This window comes from Mesoplodon mirus (genome assembly GCF_964341445.2).
Source record: "Mesoplodon mirus genome assembly, chromosome: 7".
NCBI classification, from domain to species: Eukaryota; Metazoa; Chordata; class Mammalia; order Artiodactyla; family Ziphiidae; genus Mesoplodon; species Mesoplodon mirus.
Genome location: NC_138983.1, coordinates 24,370,159 through 24,393,158, shown reverse-complemented (window position 1 = coordinate 24,393,158; position 23,000 = coordinate 24,370,159). Strand labels below are relative to the sequence as shown.

At 42.0% G+C, this 23,000-nt stretch overlaps 1 protein-coding gene across 22 annotated transcripts in view; it reads left to right on the top strand.

The window, feature by feature from the left end:
* CD44 (CD44 molecule (IN blood group)) overlaps window positions 1-21,592 on the top strand; it is an 87,652-nt gene extending 66,060 nt beyond the window's left edge. For 15 of the 22 annotated variants that reach the window (XM_082628330.1, XM_082628332.1, XM_082628331.1 and 12 more), the window contains 7 exons: window positions 1,776-1,877; window positions 3,663-3,752; window positions 4,629-4,835; window positions 7,828-7,893; window positions 12,226-12,297; window positions 14,423-14,501; window positions 20,652-21,592. In XM_082628330.1, coding sequence (XP_082484456.1) covers window positions 1,776-1,877; window positions 3,663-3,752; window positions 4,629-4,835; window positions 7,828-7,893; window positions 12,226-12,297; window positions 14,423-14,501; window positions 20,652-20,856 — 821 coding nt within the window. In that variant the 3' untranslated portion in view covers window positions 20,857-21,592. The remainder of the gene's footprint in view (window positions 1-1,775; window positions 1,878-3,662; window positions 3,753-4,628; window positions 4,836-7,827; window positions 7,894-12,225; window positions 12,298-14,422; window positions 14,502-20,651) is intronic. The other 7 variants (XM_082628325.1, XM_082628329.1, XM_082628333.1 and 4 more) reach the window with 6 other exon arrangements.
* The last annotated feature ends 1,408 nt before the right edge of the window (window positions 21,593-23,000 follow it).

Here is a 23,000-nt window from a genome sequence, read left to right as displayed (position 1 = left end):
ATCATATATCCCTTAAAGTACAATTGTCTTAAATATCTGCTAATAGAATTGTATTAATACTTTATGTGCAATGCTTTATGGAGACAAACAATGTACACTTAATTCATGGTCCATGCTCTTAAGGAACTTAAAAGTTAGTCAGGAAAATAAAACAGTTAGATTCAAAATAGATCTAACAGTACAATACAATAAGTAACAGATGCCAAATGAATATTGCTAGCAATAAACACAAAATAAATTCAGAGGACCCCTTGGAGAACGTCAGAGAAATGTAGATTGGATCTGGTTTTTTGAAAAATGGAAAAAACCCTGGTTAGTCAGAGAAAGGTAGTTGGAGAAAGTTTTTCTAGGAAGGAAGCACATGTAAGGACAGGCTTAAAGGAGGGAAAGCCAAGGAATGAGTTTGGCAGAGTGAATGGATCCGTATGTCACAAAGGAAGATGAGTGTGAATGGTGAGGTTGGGGCCATTATGTGGTGTGGCTGAAGTGCCACTTGCAGGCCCATTACACATTTTATGCACATGGTGGCTAGAGGCTCTGATGATAACCACTGTGGAAAACCAAGCCAGTAAAAGAGCTTCAGAATCAATATTAAGTCTCCATACTGATGAACGGAAAGAGCTGCCGTCAAACTGATGATGTCAAGAACGTTACAGTTGGCTTCAACCATGGAGTGGTGTGATACCTCTTAAAGGAAAGATGAACACGAGTGTCTAGAGGCCATCAACAGGCAGGACTTCTTCTGGGAGAATATCCATTTGGGTTTTTGATTTGGATTAGTTGGCCTTTCTTCTTTTCTGAATAATTACTATTACTACTATTACTATGGTTATTATTAAATAGTAGAGTCAGCCACGTTCTGTCCTACAAAGATCTCGATACTCTTTTCTTTTTATATGTAAAGGCTGCAATGTAGACGTGGGTGCCTAATATTCCAGTGTTTCCCTCCGGAGTCATTTGGAGCACACTAAATCTCCCCAGAGGCAGCAGTGTGGGTGGACTTTGAATCCAAGAGCCAGCAATAGTGATGGTGTTTATGGTTTGTGTGGCCTCTATTTCACTCAGGACTTATTTCAGCAAAATCGATTTGTGATAGTTATTAGAAACAGCTTCTATAAATATTTCAGTGAAATCTCTGTACCACTTAACGTTGTACATGTTTCATTCCAAAGACATTTCCTACTTGCGTTTATAGGAAGAATGATTCACTGACATCCATTGCTTCTTATTCCTTGGCCTACACTGTTCCTGTAGCCTCCAACTAGATAGTATGGGATGATGATTTTATGTTTTATTTGTACGTTCACTTTGTGAAGCGAAAGGGGAGCAAATGAGGGAAAGGGCTGTAACAAAAGCTTTTGTGCCACGTCAAGGGGATATGACAAAATGGTGCCTGAACCAGTGCACTTTGTCTTTTCTCCATGTGTCAGATCACTTGTGTAGAATGGGACAAGTCACACGTGGGTTATATTTCCATCTGTCTGCAAGGCTTGGGAGACTCATCATGTACTCATTTAGCATTCTTCCAGATTCAGCAAAAAAGGAACAAAAATTGTAGTTTTCATACAACTCAGCCTTTAAATGAAAACCAGTTATTTCCTGGGATGCTCTTTTGGAGAGATGATAATCCGTTTCAATTCTGGAGACATGAATCAGTATGTGCTTTCTTTCCTCTTATACAGGTTTGAATATAAGAATAATTTGTCTCTAGACCATAAACAACCCTCAGATAGTAGTTAGGAAATCAAGCAATAACACTGATTTAATTCCTTCAGATATGGACACCAGCCATAATACAACGCTTCAGCCTTCTGCAGATCCAAACACAGGTTTGGTGGAAGACTTGGACAGCACAGGACCTCTTTCAGTGACAACTCGTAAGGATAATGACACTCGGTCTCTATTGATCTGTATTGCTGCATCAGCTCTTGCTCTCCTTAGCCCCGATGCAGGGCTTGGGCTTGGTGATGGGACAACACATTCAGTGCTACGTGGCTCAGCTCAGCTCAGAACATAAAAGCTGTCTTCATATTCTAGATTTTCTCGATGGTTCTTTAAATCTGATTATACCTTCATTTGTGGTGCTTTCCAGATTCAATGACTTTATGTTGAAACATAAAAAAAAGGATGTGGGACTCCATTCCACTTGATTTTCCTTTTCTGAGAAGTTATGTCAGTGAAATTCAAGACCACAGCTAGGACAGTGGTGTCTCTATGCTTTAACTGACCAGCTCCTTTAGATTCCCATCTTTCAATCAAGGCAGAAGAGGGGTAGCCTTTTTTCAATGGTTGTAAAAACATGTTGTGGGGCCAGATAATCACAGAGAGGTACGGAAATCACATCAGCCCACAGAGGAGGAGCAAGGCATGTTGTTGACAATTGACATAGGTTGCAGGGCCCGGGAACAAAAGAGGAACATTTGCTATATCTCTTCCTATCGCTAAACATCTGGTAGAAACAATGCTAAACTTCTAGTTGCCTTAATGTCCACCACAGATACAGGGCTATCCTAGAGATCACCATAAAGTCATTCATAATTTCTTGACTGAATATGAAAGAAATCCAGAATTAAGAGGGCCTCATTTCACTGTTTGCTACACATAATGGGCGGAGTCTTTTCATGTGAGCCCTTTTAGGCAAAGGGAAAAATCAGCAAGGATGTGTTAATTGTCAAGAATGTAAATAACCCAGTGTTAAGTGTCAAAGGAGATGCAGATAAGCTTTAAAATGCTCCTTGACAATGGAGGGTCTCATATTCCTACTTTATGTCCCTGTTGACTTTTGTTCTGATGTTGGGTTTGGGATTTGGTGACTATCTCTCTCCTGGTTGTAATATTTACTTGGTGGTGGACATGGCTTAGCGGTGTGCTTTATGGAGTGCTTGCACCTGTAACTCAGAGGTCGGTCCCTTTCTTAGAAGAACACAAAAGAAATTAACTCAAAACAATGAAAGCCATTTCAGATACAGGCAATGGTTCAACCTGAAATTGATATATATCAGTGAGGACCCTGTGTTTGCCCAGACAAGCGTTTCCTGGCATTTCAGGGCAGTGATGAGAATTCTCATCCACAGATGAGATCAAAAACCTAATAACTGAGTACAATGGTAACTTAATTTAATGTTCTTTAGAAGAGTCTTAAGTGTTTCCTTGTATAAATTTGATCTGAGTTACCTGAGCAAGTTATTCTACATGAACTTCTGTCTCTTCTGTGGTTACATGTATACTACCTGTTATGATCGTGTTTATTTTCCCTGTAGTCACGCTTCTTGACACACAGCTAAGGTGCTCTTGATGGCTGATAGGAACACTGGGATTCAAACATTCCTTTTTCTTTGTCTCTGAGTTCTCTGATTTCCCTGAGTGACAGGAAGCAATGCTATAATTGGGCCAGGATGATCCAGGGTGGGCAAAGTTTTGGCCCAGATTTCACCTTGGCATTTTACCTTGTTTATTATACTGAAAAACAAAGCCAACTAGGGGCAAGGCAGAATTCTGTTGTGCATTTCTATCAGTCAGAGGTGAATGGTGTGCACAAACCTTGGTATTCCTATGCATCTACCCATCTGACACCACTATATTAGATCCTCCCTGTCAGCAGATAACAGAGGGTTTGTTTCATGACTACAAATTAATACTGGATTCATCCCTTATTGAAACAGAGCAGAGTGATACTCAGAGCTTCTCTACATCACATGGAGGCTTGGAAGAAGACAAAGACCATCCCATGACTGCTACTCCGACATCTAGCAGTAAGGACTGTAAAGCCCAGGTGGCTTCAGCTATTGAAAAAAAAGTCAATGAACTATGGGTGCTTTTGCAGTGTCTTTGGTGGAGGTGCATCAGTTGGCTGTTGTTGTGCTCTTACCCCTGATCAGAAGCTGTGGCTGGTGATGGTTCTCGGATTCTTCTGCTTTGTAGATCTCTTAGAAGCCATTATATATTAAATGCAAACTATATTTTTTTAATCTTAAAGTTTGGTTTTCTTAAACTCCAGAGTTAGTGGCTTTGTTTAAAAATAACAGATGGCTTATGTATGAGTTGGTGGAAAGATCTGAATTATATCACTCTCTATTTTCCTTGTGTTAATAATATTATTTTGCCATTTATCCTCTGGACCATAAATCCATGGCACTGGTGACCAAGAAGCAGTGCCCTCTGGCAAAGGAAAGAATAATCAAAGCCTCAACGCCTTTGAAACTTTGCATTTGCTCTTCCAATCGCAGGGGGCATAATTTTACCTGTCAGCTCAATAGCTTGTTTCTTCCACTTCATCAAAGGTGGGTCCAATTGAGTAAGAGCTCAAGATTACCTAGTACCTGAGTTGGCTTCAAGGTAACAGTTCTAGTGGCATAAACCTTATTTTAATAAGCCAGGTAGATGATGCAACAAATGTCTCTTCTAGATATTAGGATTACCAAAATCTCTTCCATTGAATGATGTCCAGGCGGTATTGATTGCAAGATATTGATTCTGTTCAATAGTGTAACAAACCACACTGTCTTTTGCTCCACGTTCACAAGTAACAAGTGGAAAGCTTTTGCAGCAATTTCACTTTCAGAAGACAAGCACACGATTGGTGGTGGTCTTACACATGTGGGTTTACCATTGATTCCACCTCCACACAGATAGGAATGGTGGCAGAGGTGGCAGAAGAGGTGGAAATCTTTCTGAAGACTCAACTACTTCAGTGGAAGGTTACACTCCTTATTCTCCAGACACAAATGAATACAGAACCCTCATCCCAGTGACCCCTGCTAAGACTGGGTCCCCTGAAGTTACTGAAGTTACTATTGTTGGAGATTCTACTTCTAATGTTGATCTTTCTTTACCAGGTAATTTGGCCATTTGTTATCTGGTTTGCTTTCTCTATAGGGAGAAACAACACATCTTTTCATATTATAGGGGATGTCTTCTGTGTAGGCTGTGATTAGACTGATGTGTAACATGGGAATGGCTTTCACACAGATCATCATTCTAGTGCAATAGATTTATTTTAGATAATGTTTTCATTAGCCTGTGAAATTTCCATTTATTTTTTGTGACTTGGTTGTTATGGCAGAATTTCTTTCTTTGTTTTCTTCCTAATCTTGTAATATATTTAGTTGAACCATATGAAGTGGATCTTTTTGTAAGTAAAAGTAGTCAAGTGTCAATTTCATTTGATTCCACTAGTATATGCTGCCTATGTAGTAAGGTTTTACCCAACGTGTGAATAATTTCCATATACTAATATCTTTGCTGTGAAATTCTCTTTTATTGGTGATGGATTGGTGAATTTTACTTTTGGTGAAGGGCTTATGGATAACCTCTTCTAACTATGTTGTACACTTAAAACTATATGATTCAATCTACTATTAATGACTAGGCACCCTTTCTCTTGTTGTGATGGCAAAGAGATGACTGAAGATGACTTATTCAATTAAGTTACACATGGAACTAGCAATCCTCCCTGCTTCCACTTTTGTTTCTCTATTTGCATTAAGAAAGTAACATTGAAGAAAAGGAAACTGCAAAATACCCTGGCTAAGTAACTAAAATGGAACTCTCCCTGGTGCCAACTGTTCAAATATTCTTACCATTCAACCATTAAGGGATATTAAAGATTCATGATTTTAAACATATATATATATATATATATATATATATATATATATATATATATATATATAGTAGCATATGTCTTTTCCCATCCCCTTCCCTCTCAAAAGAAGAATAAATCTTATGAGAACCCAATATGTAAAACAGATAACAGCTGTGATACTGTGACTTGATGTGGGACAGAAAACCCAGAATGAGAATGCCACATGCTTGGCCTCTCTCCTAGAGCCCACATGCTTGGGCTGCCCATCCCAGGGCTTCAAGGAAAACAGTTTTAAAAAATACTAACCTCGGGCTTCCCTGGTGGCACAGTGGTTAAGAATCTGCCTGCCAATGCAGGGGACACGGGTTCGAGCCCTGGTCCGGGAAGATCCCACATTCCACGGAGCAACTAAGCCTGTGCGCCACCACTAGTGAGCCTGCGCTCTAGAGCTGGTGAGCCACAACTACTGAAGTCTGCATGCCTAGAGCCTGTGCTCCGCAACAAGAGAAGCCACCACAATGAGAAGCCCATGTACTGCAATGAAGAGTAGCCCCCACTTGCAGCAACTAGAGAAAGCCCACGCACAGCAATGAAGGCCCAATGCAGCCAAAAATAAATAAATTTTAAAAATATATACTAACCTCGACAGTATTGGCAAGACAAAAGCCCTTGCATCCGTTGGTTCTTTATTCAGCATAGGTCTTCTCTCAGTTATTAAAAATTCCTAGCAGCAGTGTCAGTATTCTTCTGGAGAAATGAATCTTAGAGCACTGCCTGGTTTCTTATGGCAAAATAGAGCCCTGTATGCACCCAAATGAATTTAAATTTTAAATGGCAATTTTAATAATTACAGTAGCCTCAAAGGATTACATAGTCTATTTGTTAGTAAATAAAATACTTTCTACAAAATTGATATTTACATACCCTGATTCCTTCTACATTCTGTGGTGGTACAGACAGATTTTCCATGGTTCTTCATGGATTAAATGATCTATCACCCTTGGTTTTCTTCCAGAACACTCAGAAAGGCTCATTGCCTCCCATACATTTTTTTCTCCATCTTTTTGCTTGATGTTAAGAATGAAAACATCTGGAATTGTGGATGTGGTGATGGTGGTGGTGATAATGGTGATGGTGGTGGTGGTATTGGGGGTATTGGTGTTCAGCATTTCAGCAAATGCTGTTTTCAGTTTTTCTAACCATCAGCCGAGGAACAAAGCAATCTATCTCCCCCGTGCAATTACATAATAGATTACAGGTCACCTATGTCTGCCTTGTCTAAACAAGGACATGGTGAAGATCAGACTACTGTGTATTCCTTATAAGAACCTTTCATAATGGGTGACCATAGCCATTTTATGAACTGTTGTCCTGTGTTGTTTTGCTTTAAGATTCCATTATAGTTTTGGAAAATGTGTGGGGAGGAGGGAGAAGATTGAGAGTTCCCATATGCTGAACCCAAGATTTGACCTGTGGATCCAGATTTTAGCAATTCATAAACTTGCCTCAACCTAAAGCCTTTTGGTGATGGATGTTTGAGAAGATGGGATTATAGTAACTCTTGGTGTTAAAAATACAGATTTAATTTTGGGGAAGTATTATTTGGAACATAGTCTATTAACCAGGCGCACCTTAGCCACAGGTTAGTTATCATCTCCCCATTTCTTTTTCACTTATTTTCAGACTCTTCTTCTATAAATAAGCAGTTGACTTTTCTCTTTGAATCCTTACGTGATTCAGCCCCAAGATCCCTTATTGCACACCAAAACCTTTTTCTATTTCCTGCCTCAGAGAAATCTCTTGAAATGTCTCATGCCGTAAGCCACAGACTACACGCATTCCCAGTGATCACGTTTGTCATGATCCAAAGCATATAGTCCTTATTTCAAAGACACCGTATCAAATCCCCACCTCACACTTGCCAAGACCTCATAATATTTTTGGTAGAGTGTTACAGTTTGGGGATTTTTACTAAAGCCACACTTCCCATGGTCATCCTTGCAGGTCTGTGCTGTCGCAGTTTTTAAAATTTTGATTAAAGCTCTAGACCGCTCATCAGTAGATGAAGCAATGAACAATATTTCATATCGTGGACCCATTCAAAGCTCTTTTGTCATTGTTTTTGGCCACCTTTAAAAGGCTAAACTTTGTGATGGGCTCTGTGGAAATGCACACGTGAGGAAAAGCAGATGACGGTGTAACTGAGCACACAGTACTGAATCTCCCTTTATTGCTCCTTACAGAAGACCAAGACTCATCCCATGACCCCAGCGGGAGGTTCTATACAACTCATGGATCCGAATCAGCTGGTGAGTTTGAGCTGCTTTAGTCATTTATTGTTATTGTTGTTGAACCTGCTGATTATTAATGAAGTATGAGTCAGTGTCTCCTGAAGAGTGGTTCTCATACGTTCTTTGCATGGATCACAGCCACGGGGAGGGCTTATTCAACTACGTTGCTGGGCCTTATCCTTAAAGTTTCTGATTTGGTAGGTCTGGGGTGGAGCCCAGGCATTTGTATTTCTAATAAGTTCTCTGGTAATGCTGATTCTGCTGGGACAGGGACTCCACTTTGAGAACTACTGCTTTCAAGAAAATTCTTCCATCTGAAAGGATCAGGAAGAATTCAGGCAGGCGCTCAGTTGAACATTGCATTACACCAGAGCGATTAAGAACATGGGTTTTGGAGAAAGAACGGCCTGGGTTTGATTCCAACTCCTCCACATGCTAATGAGAGACCTTGTTTAAAGAATCTGAGACTCGATTTCCTAACCAATAAAATTGGGATAATAATAATTGTCACAGAGTGTTGTTTTAAAGACTAAATGATGTATACTTGTAAAGCATTTAGCATAACCTCCCCTCCCCGAACATGGCATAATAGCTAGCCTTTATTGAGAATTTACTGTGTGCTGGTGGCATTGTTCTAAACACTTTGCATGTACTAGGTTGGACCATATGAAACTGCCATTTCTGTAGGTCAACAGTCAAATATCAGTGATTTCATATGTTTCATCTATTATTAACTCATTTAATTATGTCAGTACTATTATTATCCCAGTATTACAGATGAGGAAACTAAGGCTCAGAGAGGCTAAGCAACCTGGCTGAGTTAACATGACTAGTGAGCTGAGTGGTAGAGCCAGGTTTCAAGCCCAGGGGTCTCGTATTGCCTCTAGAAGCAGGATCTGGAGAAAGTACCCTGTCATGACCATCATTACTACCGTAATTACTGTAATGATCACACCCCTAGAAACATTACTCCAGGCAGCAAAAGTAGGCCATAAGGCAGGTTGACTTGTGACCACTGATGCTGGGGCTACTGAAAGGTTCTGCCAGTGCGGTCTCACTTTGGTCTCCCTAACAGTCACCAGTCCAGGTGACCCCATGCAAACCAGGTAAGCCATATGAACTATTGTCCTCCCCTTCATGCCCAAGTGGGAGCAGGGTTACTTCCAGGCTTGAAGATTCACACACTTACAGCAAATATGAAGATGGATATTTACATGGTGGCTTCAGTAATAACCTATACTGTAAGAGCACAGGGATGTAAGGGCCTAGTAGAAATGCTCCTAAAATAAAGACAGAAGTCCCAAGCTCTCTGGGGACCTTGGGTGGGGCACTTAGCCTTTCCCAGCTTCAATTTATTGGTAAAAGGAGATCAGAACCCTGGCCTCTGTTACCTCCTAGAGTTCTTGTGAAGAGCATGTGGTATCAGGAATTTGAAAGTGTTTTGGAAATGATATGGATCTCTGACTAAAAGGAAGTGCTCTTTAAAATCAAGAGACCCCAGCCACTCCAAGTGTGGTCCCTGGACCAGCAGCAGGGACGTCACCTAAGAGCTGGCTGAAGATGCAGACTCCCCAGTCATCCCAGACCAACTGAATGGAGAGCTGCATTTTAACTAGGCCTCCCCCACCCCTCCCCCACTAGGTGGTTTGTATGTATATTGAAGTTTGAGAAGCACTGTCTTAGACTTCTTCCTCACGGTCAGAGCCAGTTGAATGATCTCTGTGCATATGTCTTAGATTGGATCTCACCTCCCAACTGCATTGTCAAGCGTCCCTCTTTGCAGAACTTCCCCAGCCAGCCCTACCCGGGCTAGATTTGCAGGCCTCTAGGGCACAAGGCGAGGCAGCCTGCTGTGTCTTGTCCATCTTCCTCCGTCTTCTTCGGCTCTTGCTTGAAGTGAGAATCAGGTGGGCGGGAGCAGTCTCTTTTGTTTGCCTCCTGTGCAGGTGTGTATTGTTCAAACGGTAGGTTTCATCTGGTTGTACACACACCCAGATCTTTCCTTGCTGGGGGCACTTTTTTGAAAATCAAAATAGAGATCGTGATCCATTAGTGGCCTCCCATTCAAATATCAAAGGCTGCTATGAGTCAGAGAAAGACCAGTGAGAGTGGCTGTACCTCTTAGGTGGTTTTCAAGGCAAGGATCTCTAGTTTAGATGCCAGTATCCCATGACCTGTACAGGCAAACACCTGCCAATAATGACCAAGGCCTCTGGGAGGCAGCTAGAGGAAGCCCCTTGGACTCCTTCTGAGGTTTGTAAAGTAAAAGGCCACTGTCAAAATGGCCTGCTGAAACAGCCAGATGTCTGGTAGACTTTGTTTTGCTCCATTTTGAGCTTCACAAGAACATCAAATTGCATAAACAGAAGCCATTCTACCCAAAATAACCACAGCCATCAAAATTTCAGAGTCCCCTATGCACAGTCTACAGTTTGAACCTCTGAAAAAAGACCATTTAAGGCCTGGCCATCTTCATTCATTGATTAGCCAAACAGACTTCCTTGGTTTTTTTCTTGGAAGCCTTCAGGATTCTGCAGTGGGGTTCTATTGGGTAGGGAAAAAGAGTTGATTTTAGTGGGAATTTTTCACATTTTGCTTTGAAGCAGTGGAGGAAGCACAAAACACACACACACACACACACACACACACACACCAAATCTTTCATTTGGGTGAGTGTCCTTCACAAGATGTCTTAGAAGTTTCTTTTAAAACATAATTCCTCCGTCATTTTGTTTATTTATTTATTTTTGGCTGTGCTGCGTCTTCGTTTCTGTGCGAGGGCTTTCTCTAGTTGCGGCAAGCGGGGGCCACTCTTCATCGCGGTGCACGGGCCTCTCACTATCGCGACCTCTCTTGTTGCGGAGCACAGGCTCCAGACGCGCAGGCTCAGTAGTTGTGGCTCAGGGGCCTAGTTGCTCCGCGGCATGTGGGATCTTCCCAGACCAGGGCTCGAACCCGTGCCCCCTGCATTAGCAGGCAGACTCTCAACCACTGCGCCACCAGGGAAGCCCCTCCTCCGTCATTTTGATGAACCTCCCATTCTGACTTGTGGATTCTTTATCTTGTGATACTTCCTGTTCCTTCCAGTTTGAGATCCTTTATTTGTCTCCTTATTTGGTTAGGTAGCAGTAGAAAATGTTGTCTTCTAAGCAATGCATGTTTCAGGAATACGTTAACAGGCACTCTCCTTCGGGTGATTTTTCACAGACAGAGGGGGCCATTGCCCCTCCCACCCCAAATCCTTATTTTTTAATACCTATATTTATATCTATTGAAGATATTGGGCGTGGTTTTTAGATTTGTTTTCGACTACCTGGAGCATTTGAATTCCCTAGGGATCTTGTTAAAATGAGGATTCTGAGATTTGGGATGAGACCTAAAACTCTGTATTCCCAGCAAGCTCCCACGTGATCTTGCTGGTCCAGGGTAGCAAGGTCCTAAAATTAAAAACAGAAAATTGTAATGTTACTGTGTGCAAGCTTGTACTGCTCGCTGCATGACAGGCCAATAAATCAAGAGATGAGGTATTGGGGCAAGGAATAGTGACTTTATTCAAAAAGCCAGCAGACCGAGAAGATGGACTGGTATCCCAAGGAACAACCTTGCCTGAGTTGGAATTCAGGCTTCTTTTATCCTAAAAGAGGAGGGAATAAAGTCAAACTTCCTGGTTTCTGGTCAGCCTCCCCAGGGGATGTGTTAATTTCTTCCTTCCTGCAGTCATTCACAGGTGAGGCTGATCAGAATGTTTCCTATGAGTGAAACAAAGATATTTTACCATAATGCTCATTCCCTGGGAGGCAGGGTTCCCAAAGATGGGCCATTATATATAATTTAAGCTTATAGGTAACATCCCTTTAGTGACTGACTTGTAATAGAAACAGAGGTTCTTCCCTATTACAGTAACTGCACACAATTACCGTTCTTGTGCACTTCTTTAAACCTCTGTAAAATGATGATGAAGTAGATTCTATTATTACTCCATTTTATGAGTGAGAAAACTGAGACCTAGAGAGGGATGACTTGACCCAGCAGATGTTGCTGGCAAGAGACAGAAGTATGTCTTGAATCCAGGGCTGTCCTGCTTTACAGCCTCTTAAACACTGCATAGTACTGCTGCTGAGAATTCTCATGCTCTTGTAGAAAAATAACATTTCCAAACCTTAGCCTTAATCAAACCGAGTTTTTCTGGGAAGGTGTTTTTTCATGCAACACATTATAAATGTCTGTGGCTTGAATCTATAAATAGCTTTACAGTGATGCAGCACATAGAGATTGGCCCTATGTGCTACTCGGTAAGGAACTCGTGGTTATACGTGCCAAACTTTGGTTGAGAGATGTTTTTCTCTTTAGGACACTCAAGTGAGAGTCAGGAACGTGGGGCAAACACAACCTCAGGTCCTATGCGGAAATCTCAAATTCCAGGTGAGTTTTGAGCTGTGAAGGAAAAATAATGCTAAAAGTGGGTCTCTCTGAATGTCCCAGAAAGGAAGCAGAGACCAGCTAGAAAACGTATTCTCCTGCATGTCTAACCTTGAAGCTGATGGCCCCTCTTTTCAAGCTAAAGGGTGAATGAGAGCACCACAGCCTCTTGGTGGGAAAGGATGGAACATTCCTTTTTTCTCGGTCCCATAGATTGACTGAGCTCCTATTGAGACCTGTCCCTGGTCCGTCCCAAAGAAGCGCCATGTTAGTTACTACAGCTTCCTTCCCAAATGAGTGATCACCCCAGGGACTCCTTGTCATCCCCTGATCCTTCCTATCCCAGTCCAGTTATCTCTTTACTTCCCGGTTTGAGGTGAAGCGTGTAAATTTCCCCTTGCATTGCAGACAATGGGGAGATATAAGGGTCATGTTAGGTGGAGGGAGAATATTCTTCTGGCATAAAAACTAAAAGAAAAACTACTTTTTCTCGAGGGACAGTCTTTACTGATCCAGACAGAAGAAAGTGTCAGAATGTGTGATATGCAGCGAGAAGCCTGGGCCACTTGGCTCCCTTCAGCATCAGGATTTAAGGCATTTGAGGCAAATTCTTTATTCGACTTGGGCTCAAAACTGGGCATTTGTAAAGGGGGATTACAATAAAGGAAGGTTTTTCCTAGGGTTGTAAATGACTCTTTTAACTCTCTGCTCTTCAGAGGTCTCCAGACGGAGCCTCCCTTGGGGAGAGAGAAGAACGTGGTATGGGCCGCGTCCACTTACCTCAGCTTACCTGAGCATAGCACGTGGAGAGAGGGAGTGGGCTGAGGGGGTGGGTGGGATGCAGTTTGCTATAATCAGGCAGCAAGATTTTCCCCAGCTCTAGTGAGAGTGAATATGGAGCATCTCAGGGCTGGAACCCTGGGAAAAGAACAGAAATGGTAACTTCCTGTCAGCCTCCACACCTCCTAACTCTACCTCCCTCCCCAAACTCATCTAACCAGGGAGAGGTCAGACAGAGGCAGTACTGAGCAGGAAATCAGAGGAGAATCAAGCTTCCTAAAGAAGAATGGCCAGTGAATGGCTTCCCATTTTTCTTGTTCCTTAAGCTTTAGTTCATTGCGTGGATATACGGCCCACTTTGCAATTGACTTGCAAATTGTCAAGTCATATTTTAATCCTACTAAAGCTTGGTTTTAAAACATATAAATAACATTTTATTGGTCTACAAGTGATACATTAATTTTTGGAGACATTTTTGAAAATACAGCTAAACAAAAGGGTAAAAATATAAATCCCTTATTATCTACCTCACCATCCAGAAATGCCATGGTTACCATTTTCATGTATGTCCTTTCTGTTATTTTTCAATCTAATTTCTATACAAACATGTAAGTATACACACTGTTTAGTAAACTACATTCCCAACTGGTTGGCTACAGCTTTCCAATGTCATTAAATACTCTTCCCTTGTATCTTAGTACACAATACAATGGATGTACCCTAATTCATTTAACCAGTCCCTAACTGTTGGATAGTAGGTTGTTTCCAACTTTACTATCACAAATAGCACAGTAATAAACATCTTTATAGCTAAGTCTGAGGTCCTATATATTCCTAGAAGTGTTAATGATGGATCAAAGGCTGTATATCTTGAAGGATTTTGATAAGTTTTGCCAAATGACCCCGCCCTATACACACAGGACTGTCCTTTTTCCCACCCTCTAGTGGCCTCCATTTTTGTTCCTTAATAAAATGTAAGGTGGATGCTCTCATATAGGAAAGGAATGTTCCTTTTAAGGGATGTTCCTTTAATTTATTTAATAACACTGCACCAAAGGCACCTACAAGTTCCCACAGGTCATTCTACACATTTTTGGAAACGTGTTTTTCTTGGGGGGACTTGGAAATCTTGACTGATGATAAGAGATGAAAACAAGAGTCCTGTTGGGCAAAGATGTATAGCAAAATGATTCTTCCAGTATTATCTGTCTATTGACTGGACCTTTGGTTGGACCCATGTATAGAGCTGACTGTAATTCTTTTTTTGGACCAGGTCAATTCATAAAGTACATTTCTGTTTTCACAAGCTTATTTCCCAAGTTCATGGATATCTTTTGCTTCCCAACAGAATGGCTGATCATCTTGGCATCTCTCCTGGCCCTGGCTTTGATTCTTGCAGTTTGCATCGCTGTCAACAGTAGGAGGAGGTAAGGGGATGCTCTTCAGGGCCTTCAACCTTGAAAGGGCATCATTTAAACTTGGGCTGTATAACTACTAAGTATAAAACAGATAAGCTACAAGGATATATTGTATAACACTGGGAATATAACCCATATTTTATATTAACTTTATACAGAGTACAATCTATAAAAATATCGAATTACTATGTTGTATACCTGGGACTAATAGAATATTGTAAGTCAACCATACTTTAATCTAAAACTAAAAAGCCTTAGGTGATATGTCCTTGCTACCCAGAGTGTAGTCCCTGGAACCAGCAGCCTCCGCGCCCTGGAAGCTTGTTAGAAAGGCAGCATCTCAGGCCCTACCCCAGACCTCCTGTATCAGAGTCTGTGTTTTGATAAGACCTAAGGGATTCATGTGGACAGTACAGTTTAAGAAGCTCTGCTCTGGCATACTTCTTAGAGAAAGGAGACTGTGATTATTTGGACATCTGCTTTTAAATAGTGGTTGACTTTTTTGTGGTTCTTAATTTTGGGGGGGTTAAGCCCATGGAGACTCTATGTGATGAAAGTCATGCAATATCTCACCAGGAAGACATAAAAGATATATTCATTCATTGATTCATTAAACACATATTTATTGTGAATTCATAGTGCACAAAAACGCTATATAGAGATTCAAGGGTTGGCCCTTTATCCTGTCTGAGGCCCCTAGAAACTTCTAGAACCCTTACCTAAAGTAGGCATTGGGTTTGTGTTTTTATTTGCTGAGTTTTTTTTTTTTTGGAATGACAGTATTTTCTGCTTTCTGGAAGCTGTCATTGAAAGGATTCAGGTTATGGCCTATGTAGAGTTCCCTGAGACTGAGGTGTATGAGACAATAAAAAACTTTCCTTAGGGAAGTCTGAAAAACGACAGCTCCCTAGAACTGGCATGTGGGCTGTTTTCATACTGTCAAACATCCCCTCTCTCCTACCTCAACCAAGGCCTATTGTTTTGGAACGTACACAATGCATATACCTGATTGAGCTGTGACAAGGCTCTAGAAATAATGCTACCTAAAATGAAGTGAAGGAGAACGGTAATTCTAGCATCAGAGGAAATGAGCTTTCACAGGGGTATTCCAGAAGTGTAATGCTAAATTTCCTGTTCAAGATGTTCTAAAGAGCCACGATGTTTCTCCAAGCAAATGCAGAGGAACATTTAACCTTTGGTAAACATGCCTTGAGGTTTCTTCTTATAAGGCAAAAGAATCTTACATCCAAGTGGGACCACACTGATTGTATCACTAGATCATCTAACAGGCCAGAAAATGCCCCTCCATTTGGGGAAAGGCCTGGAGAAAATTCTAGAATCTTTCTTGTTGGCTTTTGGAAAGCAAGAAACAGCTCATTTCATTGCCGTGTTACAGCCCATGCAGTATCTCTACTTATCGGAGAAATCAAATAATGTCATTTTACACTGGTACAAGTTAAAGAAAGTGCTTTTAAAGTTGAATAGCTGTGTTGCCATCTGTACCTTTGAGGGCATAAAAAAAAATTAGTCATGATAGCCAATTGTATAAGGAACAAAAACTAGGAAAATAAATCTGAAAGACCTCCTAGAAGTCTCCCATGACTAAATGGAAAGAGATTTTTTTTTTTAGTTGAATTTAAATAATGTGATTTGAGGGAGCCCTTACAAAGAGTCTTTATACTTTCCCTCGGCCTCTGTGTTTTCTCCTAGCTGACTTTTGCTCAATTAAATATGAATTTCCTATTGTCAGAAATCAACCCTTTTGTTCCAGGCCCTAGAATGCACCACTTCTGCTCACATATACAGTCCATAAGCTTTGTGCACGTCACCATAGAAACGTTGGCCTCAGACGCTCTCAGCGTGGGGGAGAACTTGGAGAAGCATCTCAGTTGTCCCCAGAGCAGCTGGAGTCCCTGCAGTGTAGCTGGTTAGCTCCTGTGTCACTTCTCATCATGTCTGCAGCAAAAACGGGCCCCCTTGCTTTCCTCCTCCTCCTGCCAAGACCAGTGGTCACCCTGGCAACAGGCAAACAGGGACACACAGGAGCTGGCACAGCAAGTGTCTCACAGGGAAAGTAGCTGCTTGGATGCTGTAGATTACTATGTCCTGATTTGATAATCAAAAACAGATTTGCCACGTAGCTAAAGGGTGGTTAACAGCTGCACAGGCCCCTGAATGTGCAGTGTGTTTCTAAAGCTGCCAGCCCATTTCTAATCCTCTTAAAAGGCTGAGGCCTTTCTGCTTTGCGTGTTGCATTATAGAGGGATACAGAATCCTATTTTCATCAAAGAAAGTTTGGTTGAGGAAAAGAAGCCTACAGCAGCCATTCAGTTATTCAGCAAACCTCTTTTGAGGGGTGGTTACGACAGTCAACACTGCAGAGAAGAGGAAGACATTAAAACGAAAAGGGTACCATCCCTTCTCTGCAAGAATCTTGAGCTTTCGTGACACCATTGGCCTGTTGAATTTGAGTCAGCTAATGTTTATTGAGAACATTCTCTGGGCCAGGCCCTGTTATGTGAATTACAGTTAAAAGATAAAAGTGGAAAAGCATTAATTGCTGAAGTGGAGGTGGGAGAGTTAAACATGGGCTCCCATGAGGAAGTGATCCGTGAGTTCCATCATCTTAAAGCTGTAGCAGTGTAGCTCACTGTAATCTCTGCTCACCCAATCTCCTTCTGCCCTCTACAGCAGAGCTGTCCAGTATAACTTTCTGTGATGACAAAAGTGTTCCACATTTGTGCTAATACACAACCACTAATCACTTGTGGCTACTGAGCACTCATAATGTGGCTAGTTCGACTTAAGGAGTGAATTTTAGGGCTTCCCTGGTGGCACAGTGGTTGAGAGTCCGCCTGCCGATGCAGGGGACATGGGTTCATGCCCCGGTCCGGGAAGATCCCACATGCCGCAGAGCGGCTGGGCCTGTGAGCCATGGCCGCTGAGCCTGCACGTCCAGAGCCTGTGCTCCGCAACGGGAGAGGCCACAACAGTGAGAGGCCCGCGTACCAAAAAAAAAAAAAAAAAAAGTGAATTTTAAATTTTATTTCATTTGAATTAGCTTAAATTTAAATAGACACATCTGGCTGGTGGCTACTGGATGGAATGGCAAAGCTCCAACACAATGCAAAATAAATCTCTAAATATCTTTAAGGACTGTCAGGTAGAAGAGACAGGAGGTCAGTTGTTAAGTTACTCCCCACCCACCCAAGTCTTTCAGGATAAATTCCCCCATGCCCTAAAGATATGTTACCTGGGTTCTAAACCCCACCCGCTCCTGGCCAGGCTTCTCATGTTGTCACTGCATCCTCAGCTAATGCCTGATATTGAAGGGGAAAGGAGATACAGGCAAGAGGCAGTTCAGTAAAAATCTCTGACCTTTAGAGTCATAAAGTCATAAAGTTGCAGATCCAGTGTAGTTCCTGCCATACCTAGCGGGGTAGCTTCGTGTGATATGCTCGACTTCTTGGACTCAGAAAAGAGGTTAGCTGGATCACCTCTGAAGTACCCTCAGCTCTAATGTTTCTTTTAACATTCCTATAACTAATAAGAATGAAAAAAAATAGAACTTGCTTTTTAAAAGTGCCTATGAAATGCCCGGAGCACCAAATATTGGGCTGAGTTATTTATGAGCATCACCCTTCCCTCCTGAAATAACTCAGACAAAAAACAGAGACCATGAATCCAAAGGGAAATGGGGTCAGGACCAAACCCAAGCCCAATATTCCTAAGCCCTGCACGTTGAATGTTACCCACTTTCAAAGTCAGCTTCGTTTAAGGTAATAACATTACTCCCCACTTCACCCCCTTGCACAAACATTTTTTATGAGAATAAATCACTTCCCTGCAATATTTCATCCAACCTCTCAAGTACACATTAGGTAGGTGAATGGGATTTACTTTAATAAGACACCTTTTCTCCAAAAAACATCTGATGCAAACTATTATATATAGAATGGATAAACAACAAGGTCCTACTCCATAGCACAGGAAATTGTATTTAATATCCTGTGATAAACCACAATGGACAAGAATATGAAAAAGAATGTATATGTATATATGTATGTATAACTGAATCACTTTGCTGTACAGCAGAAATTAACACAACATTGTATAAATCAACTACACTCAATAAAATTGAATTTAAACAAAAAACTATCGAAAACAAAGAACATATGAGATACCCCCTGGCAATCTGAAAAAACATAAGCAGCGTCCACCTTTGGCCTTTTCCATCATCTTCAGAGTAAATATAACAAGGTGGGTGGAGGTAGCCAGAAGAAACAAACCAAACACATTTCATATGGCTCTGGTTATATTAACAATTACAGCAAGTGCTTCTTGAATATTTACTGTGTTCCAGATACTGTTCTAAGTGCTTATCCAAGGCCTCGGTTTCCTCACCCCACGTTGTTCAGAAGAGCAACAAATAAAACAGTGGTAGACTTATGTATCCAGTGCCAGGCTCTGTTTCAAGGGATTTTCACAATCCTTTGACACTGGTACTCTGAACAGCCTGGTGTTACAGATAAGAAAGCTGAGGTTCAGAGAAGTGAAGTGAGTTGCCCCAGGTCACACAGCGTTAAGGTCCCCAAACCAGGCCTTCCAAGCCCCTGCTCTTGTCTATGTGGACTGCATCCATATGTCCAGCCCCACAGACCATCACAAGTCAAGCATTCTTCTTCCCCTGACCCCTCATCAACCGTCATGCCAGAGGAGACAGGGTCAACCTGCTATTCAGGATGTATAATGTCTACTTCCCCAAACAAGGTATTAAAGTTTATGACCTTGGCAGTCCCAGAGGGAATGGCCCATGATCATGAATAATAGAAGCTTTGTCTGTACAACTCCAAATATCCAGTGGCAAAGTGAACAATTCCGACTTCATACTGTTTCCAAATCTCCAGATGGTTAGTAGACTGAATAGAGTGTGGCAGAGCCCAGGCTTTTGGTCATAAAAGCCTAGATTTGAATATTGACTCAGTCCCTCAAGCTAGTTTCTAAACCTCCCTGAACCTCAGTTTCCACTGCTGTATAATGGGAATAACAGCTGCTTTGTGAGATTATTGTAAGGATTACATGAAATTACATACAAAGTGCCTGGCATTCAGGAGGTGTCCAATAAATGCTAGCCCATTTCCCCTCATCCCCACTCCATGTGTAGTTGTGAGGGTCTGCACCTTTGCTTTTGTTTAAGCAGCATCTGACTTCTAGATGTGTGGCAATGATTATGTTACAGGAAAGAGGAAGCATTGTGTCAGGCTGGGTATGATAAGGCAATGCTCTGACCCAGCAACAAGGCCAAGGTCATGCTCTTCCATAGAAGACCTTCTGCATTTGAATCTTAAGTAATGTTACTGAGAAATCTTAAGGTAATAGTGAACAACTTGCCTAGGAGGTAGTTAAACCTCCTATATCCAGGGTTATACAGCAGTTAACCAATGTTAAGAGAAAAATCAATATGGCCTTATACTTCTAGAAAAGAGTTGTCTCATTCTTCTCGGTACTTGCAGTAATAACCCTGACAAGGCCCACAACGTGTTGACCGGAAGAGGAAGGAATGGGACTTCCTTGAATACGCAAATCAGGATGATTTACAGTCGTTCCGTTGATGGTTTATCTGAGCCTGCAGAAACGGCTGGAGTTTAAAAGAGGCAAACATTTCCTTTCCCTAGTATGGTGGAAGGAGAGTTAGAACTTGGGAGTCAGACACACCGGGGTTTGAATCCCAATTCTTTTAGTATTTGTTGAATAACCTGGGGCAAGTTATGGAATTTTCTGAGCCCCAGGATTTCTTTGGCTGTGATAATGGGATAATAATAGCACTGTCTTCCCAAAGCTGTGACCACTGATTCTCAAACTCAAGTGCACATCAGAAAGCCCTTGAGGGTTTGCTAAACCACAGACCCTGGGCCCCTCTCCTCGAGTTTTCTGATTTAGTATGTCTGGGGTGGGGCTGAGAATTTGCATTTTTAACTGATTTACAGGTGATGCTTTTGCTACTGGTTCAAGGACCTCACTTTGAGAAGTGCCACTTGTTAAGAGTCAGTAGGATGAAACATACTCAGACTGTCATCAACTGTAGTGATGGTGGCAGTGACAGTGATGATGATAATTGGGTCATTGCACCATTTCTCTTGTGATATTTTAAACTATTAGGTGTGGGCAGAAGAAAAAGCTGGTGATCAACAATGGCAATGGCACTGTGCAGGAGAGAAAGCCCAGCGGACTCAACGGAGAAGCTAGCAAGTCTCAGGAGATGGTGCATTTGGTGAACAAGGAGTCGTCAAAGACCCCAGACCAGTTTATGACCGCAGATGAGAGGCGGAACCTGCAGAATGTGGACATGAAGATTGGGGTGTAACACCTACTCCATGACCTTGGAAAGAAACCATTGTCAGAGACATAATCTTTACAGGGAGCTGGGACACTTCACAGATGCGATGTGCTACTGATTTTTTCATTGGGGATCTTTTTTCAGCATAAAATTTTCTATTCCTTTTTGGGGTTTTTTGAGTGTGTGTTTTGTTTCTTAAAGTCAGTTCCAATTTATAAAAACAGCATTGCTTTCTGAAATGAGGGCCCAGTTAATAATCGGCAAGAATTTGACTGTCCCAGTTCCCACCTAGAAGCCTTTCACCCCACCCTGGGGTGTGCTATGGACGGCTTCTAGCAAAAGCCACACATCCATCTTCCTGATCTTCAACCTTCCCTCCACCGCACCGACCAGGGAACAGCCATTGGCTAAGGACATCCCCCAGGGCTAAGAGGGATTGGTCCCTGGGAGGAAATTTGAATGGGTCCATATTGCCCTTCCAGCAGCCCAATCCCTGGGCATTTCTTTCCAGTGGGGTAGGGGAAGGAGGTGCACTGGTCACACATCCCCTTCTACAGACCCCCTGGAAAATTTTCAGATGCTTCTGGAAAATACCCAAAAGGTGAAGCTATTTATCTGTAGTAAGCTATTTATCTGTGTTTTTGAAATATGAAACCCTGGAGACCCTTTGATCAGAATGATTATTTTGTTGTTGTTACTTTGTCAGAAGCATAAAAAGGTTTACGCTAATTCATAATAAACATCTGTACTCCTTCCACTTTAACCCTTTGTGCTGTGATCCTTCAGTTTCTTAACCAGCAAAGTCTGGGTCCCGACAGCTCATCAGGGAGACATGAGAGGGTCCCCCTTGCAGCTCTTCATCTCAGAGCTAAGCCCCCAGTCAGGCTCACTCACTCAAATCTCACAGAGGATCAAGGCAGATAGCATTGTTTTATTTCTGATGCTCTGAAGTCATTCTGTCCTGTCTTAGAACCAGAATTGTGAGAGGAGGAGCTCCAGCTGCTCTTATGTATTAACGGCTACCTAGTCTCTCCCCTGAAAGGCTGTAAAAAGTCACATCAAATTTGCATGACCGACCATTTGTGATGTCCCATGTCCTAGACGCTGACCCTGTTCGTGGTGTCCAAAAACAATATGGAAGTGCCTTCTGTGACCTTTTGCAATAAAAGGAGAAACCAGTGGAAATCAACAAGCCTAGACAGTACCCAACTGATCGACACAGATTGGGAAAGTGGGGTAGGGAACAGTGCAGATCCTGTTGGAGGATTTTTATGGCTGTATTTGCTTATATTTTCCCAAGCCAAGTCTGTCCCCAACGCAGTTGCTCCTCAGGGTTAAGTTAAGTGCCTGGAGAATCCCTCAAAAGGTTACAGGGCTTCCCACCATTGGAATCTTATCACCAGATAGGCAGCTTTATGGCCAAATAAGAGAGTAATGGCTTTATCCCTTGGTTGGCAAGTCCTCTGTGGTCTTTATTTATAAATTGAGGAAGCTCCTTTGGTCCTGGAACTTCCAAAGGCTACTTGTAATAGAAGAAATTGAATCTGTAAAGTAAGTGTTCCTATAAAATGGGACCCATAAAAAGTAATCTGTTTCCTAAATTGATATGCTTAACTGGCAATGTTTCTCAGCCCAAATATGAAGAAGAAGGAAGAAAAGAAAAAGGTCCCACATGGATCAGGGCTGGGCTTACACCAAGAATTGATTCTGAAGGATATACTTAAAGGAGAGATGCCGGCTTTCTGCTCATTCTCAACCTCTGCTCTCCCCTCCCCACCCTCATACCCGCCCCCCGACCCCGCTCATAACACCCTCCGCATCATGGTCTTTGAAAATTTCCTTTCTCTTTTGTGGACATCCTCGATCAGCTCCATATTCAGCTGTTTGGTGTTCTTTTTATTTTCAAGTTGAATGAAAAGAAAATGGACATCAAGCCATTCTGTTGTTACTGCCACTAGTGTCCAAGTAACCCCACTTTCCAAGAGCTGTCCTGGGTCTGCTGCAGACCCAAGCAGGCTCATGCAGGCTCTTTAACCTAAATGCAACAAATCACAACAGGGTCAGGTTCAGGCAGGCCAGACCAGGCTCTTCCTGGCGTACTGGATAGTCATATAAGTCTCACAGCTAGGGATGGTTTTCCACCCCTTCTAGACATTCCCATCAAATAGGCT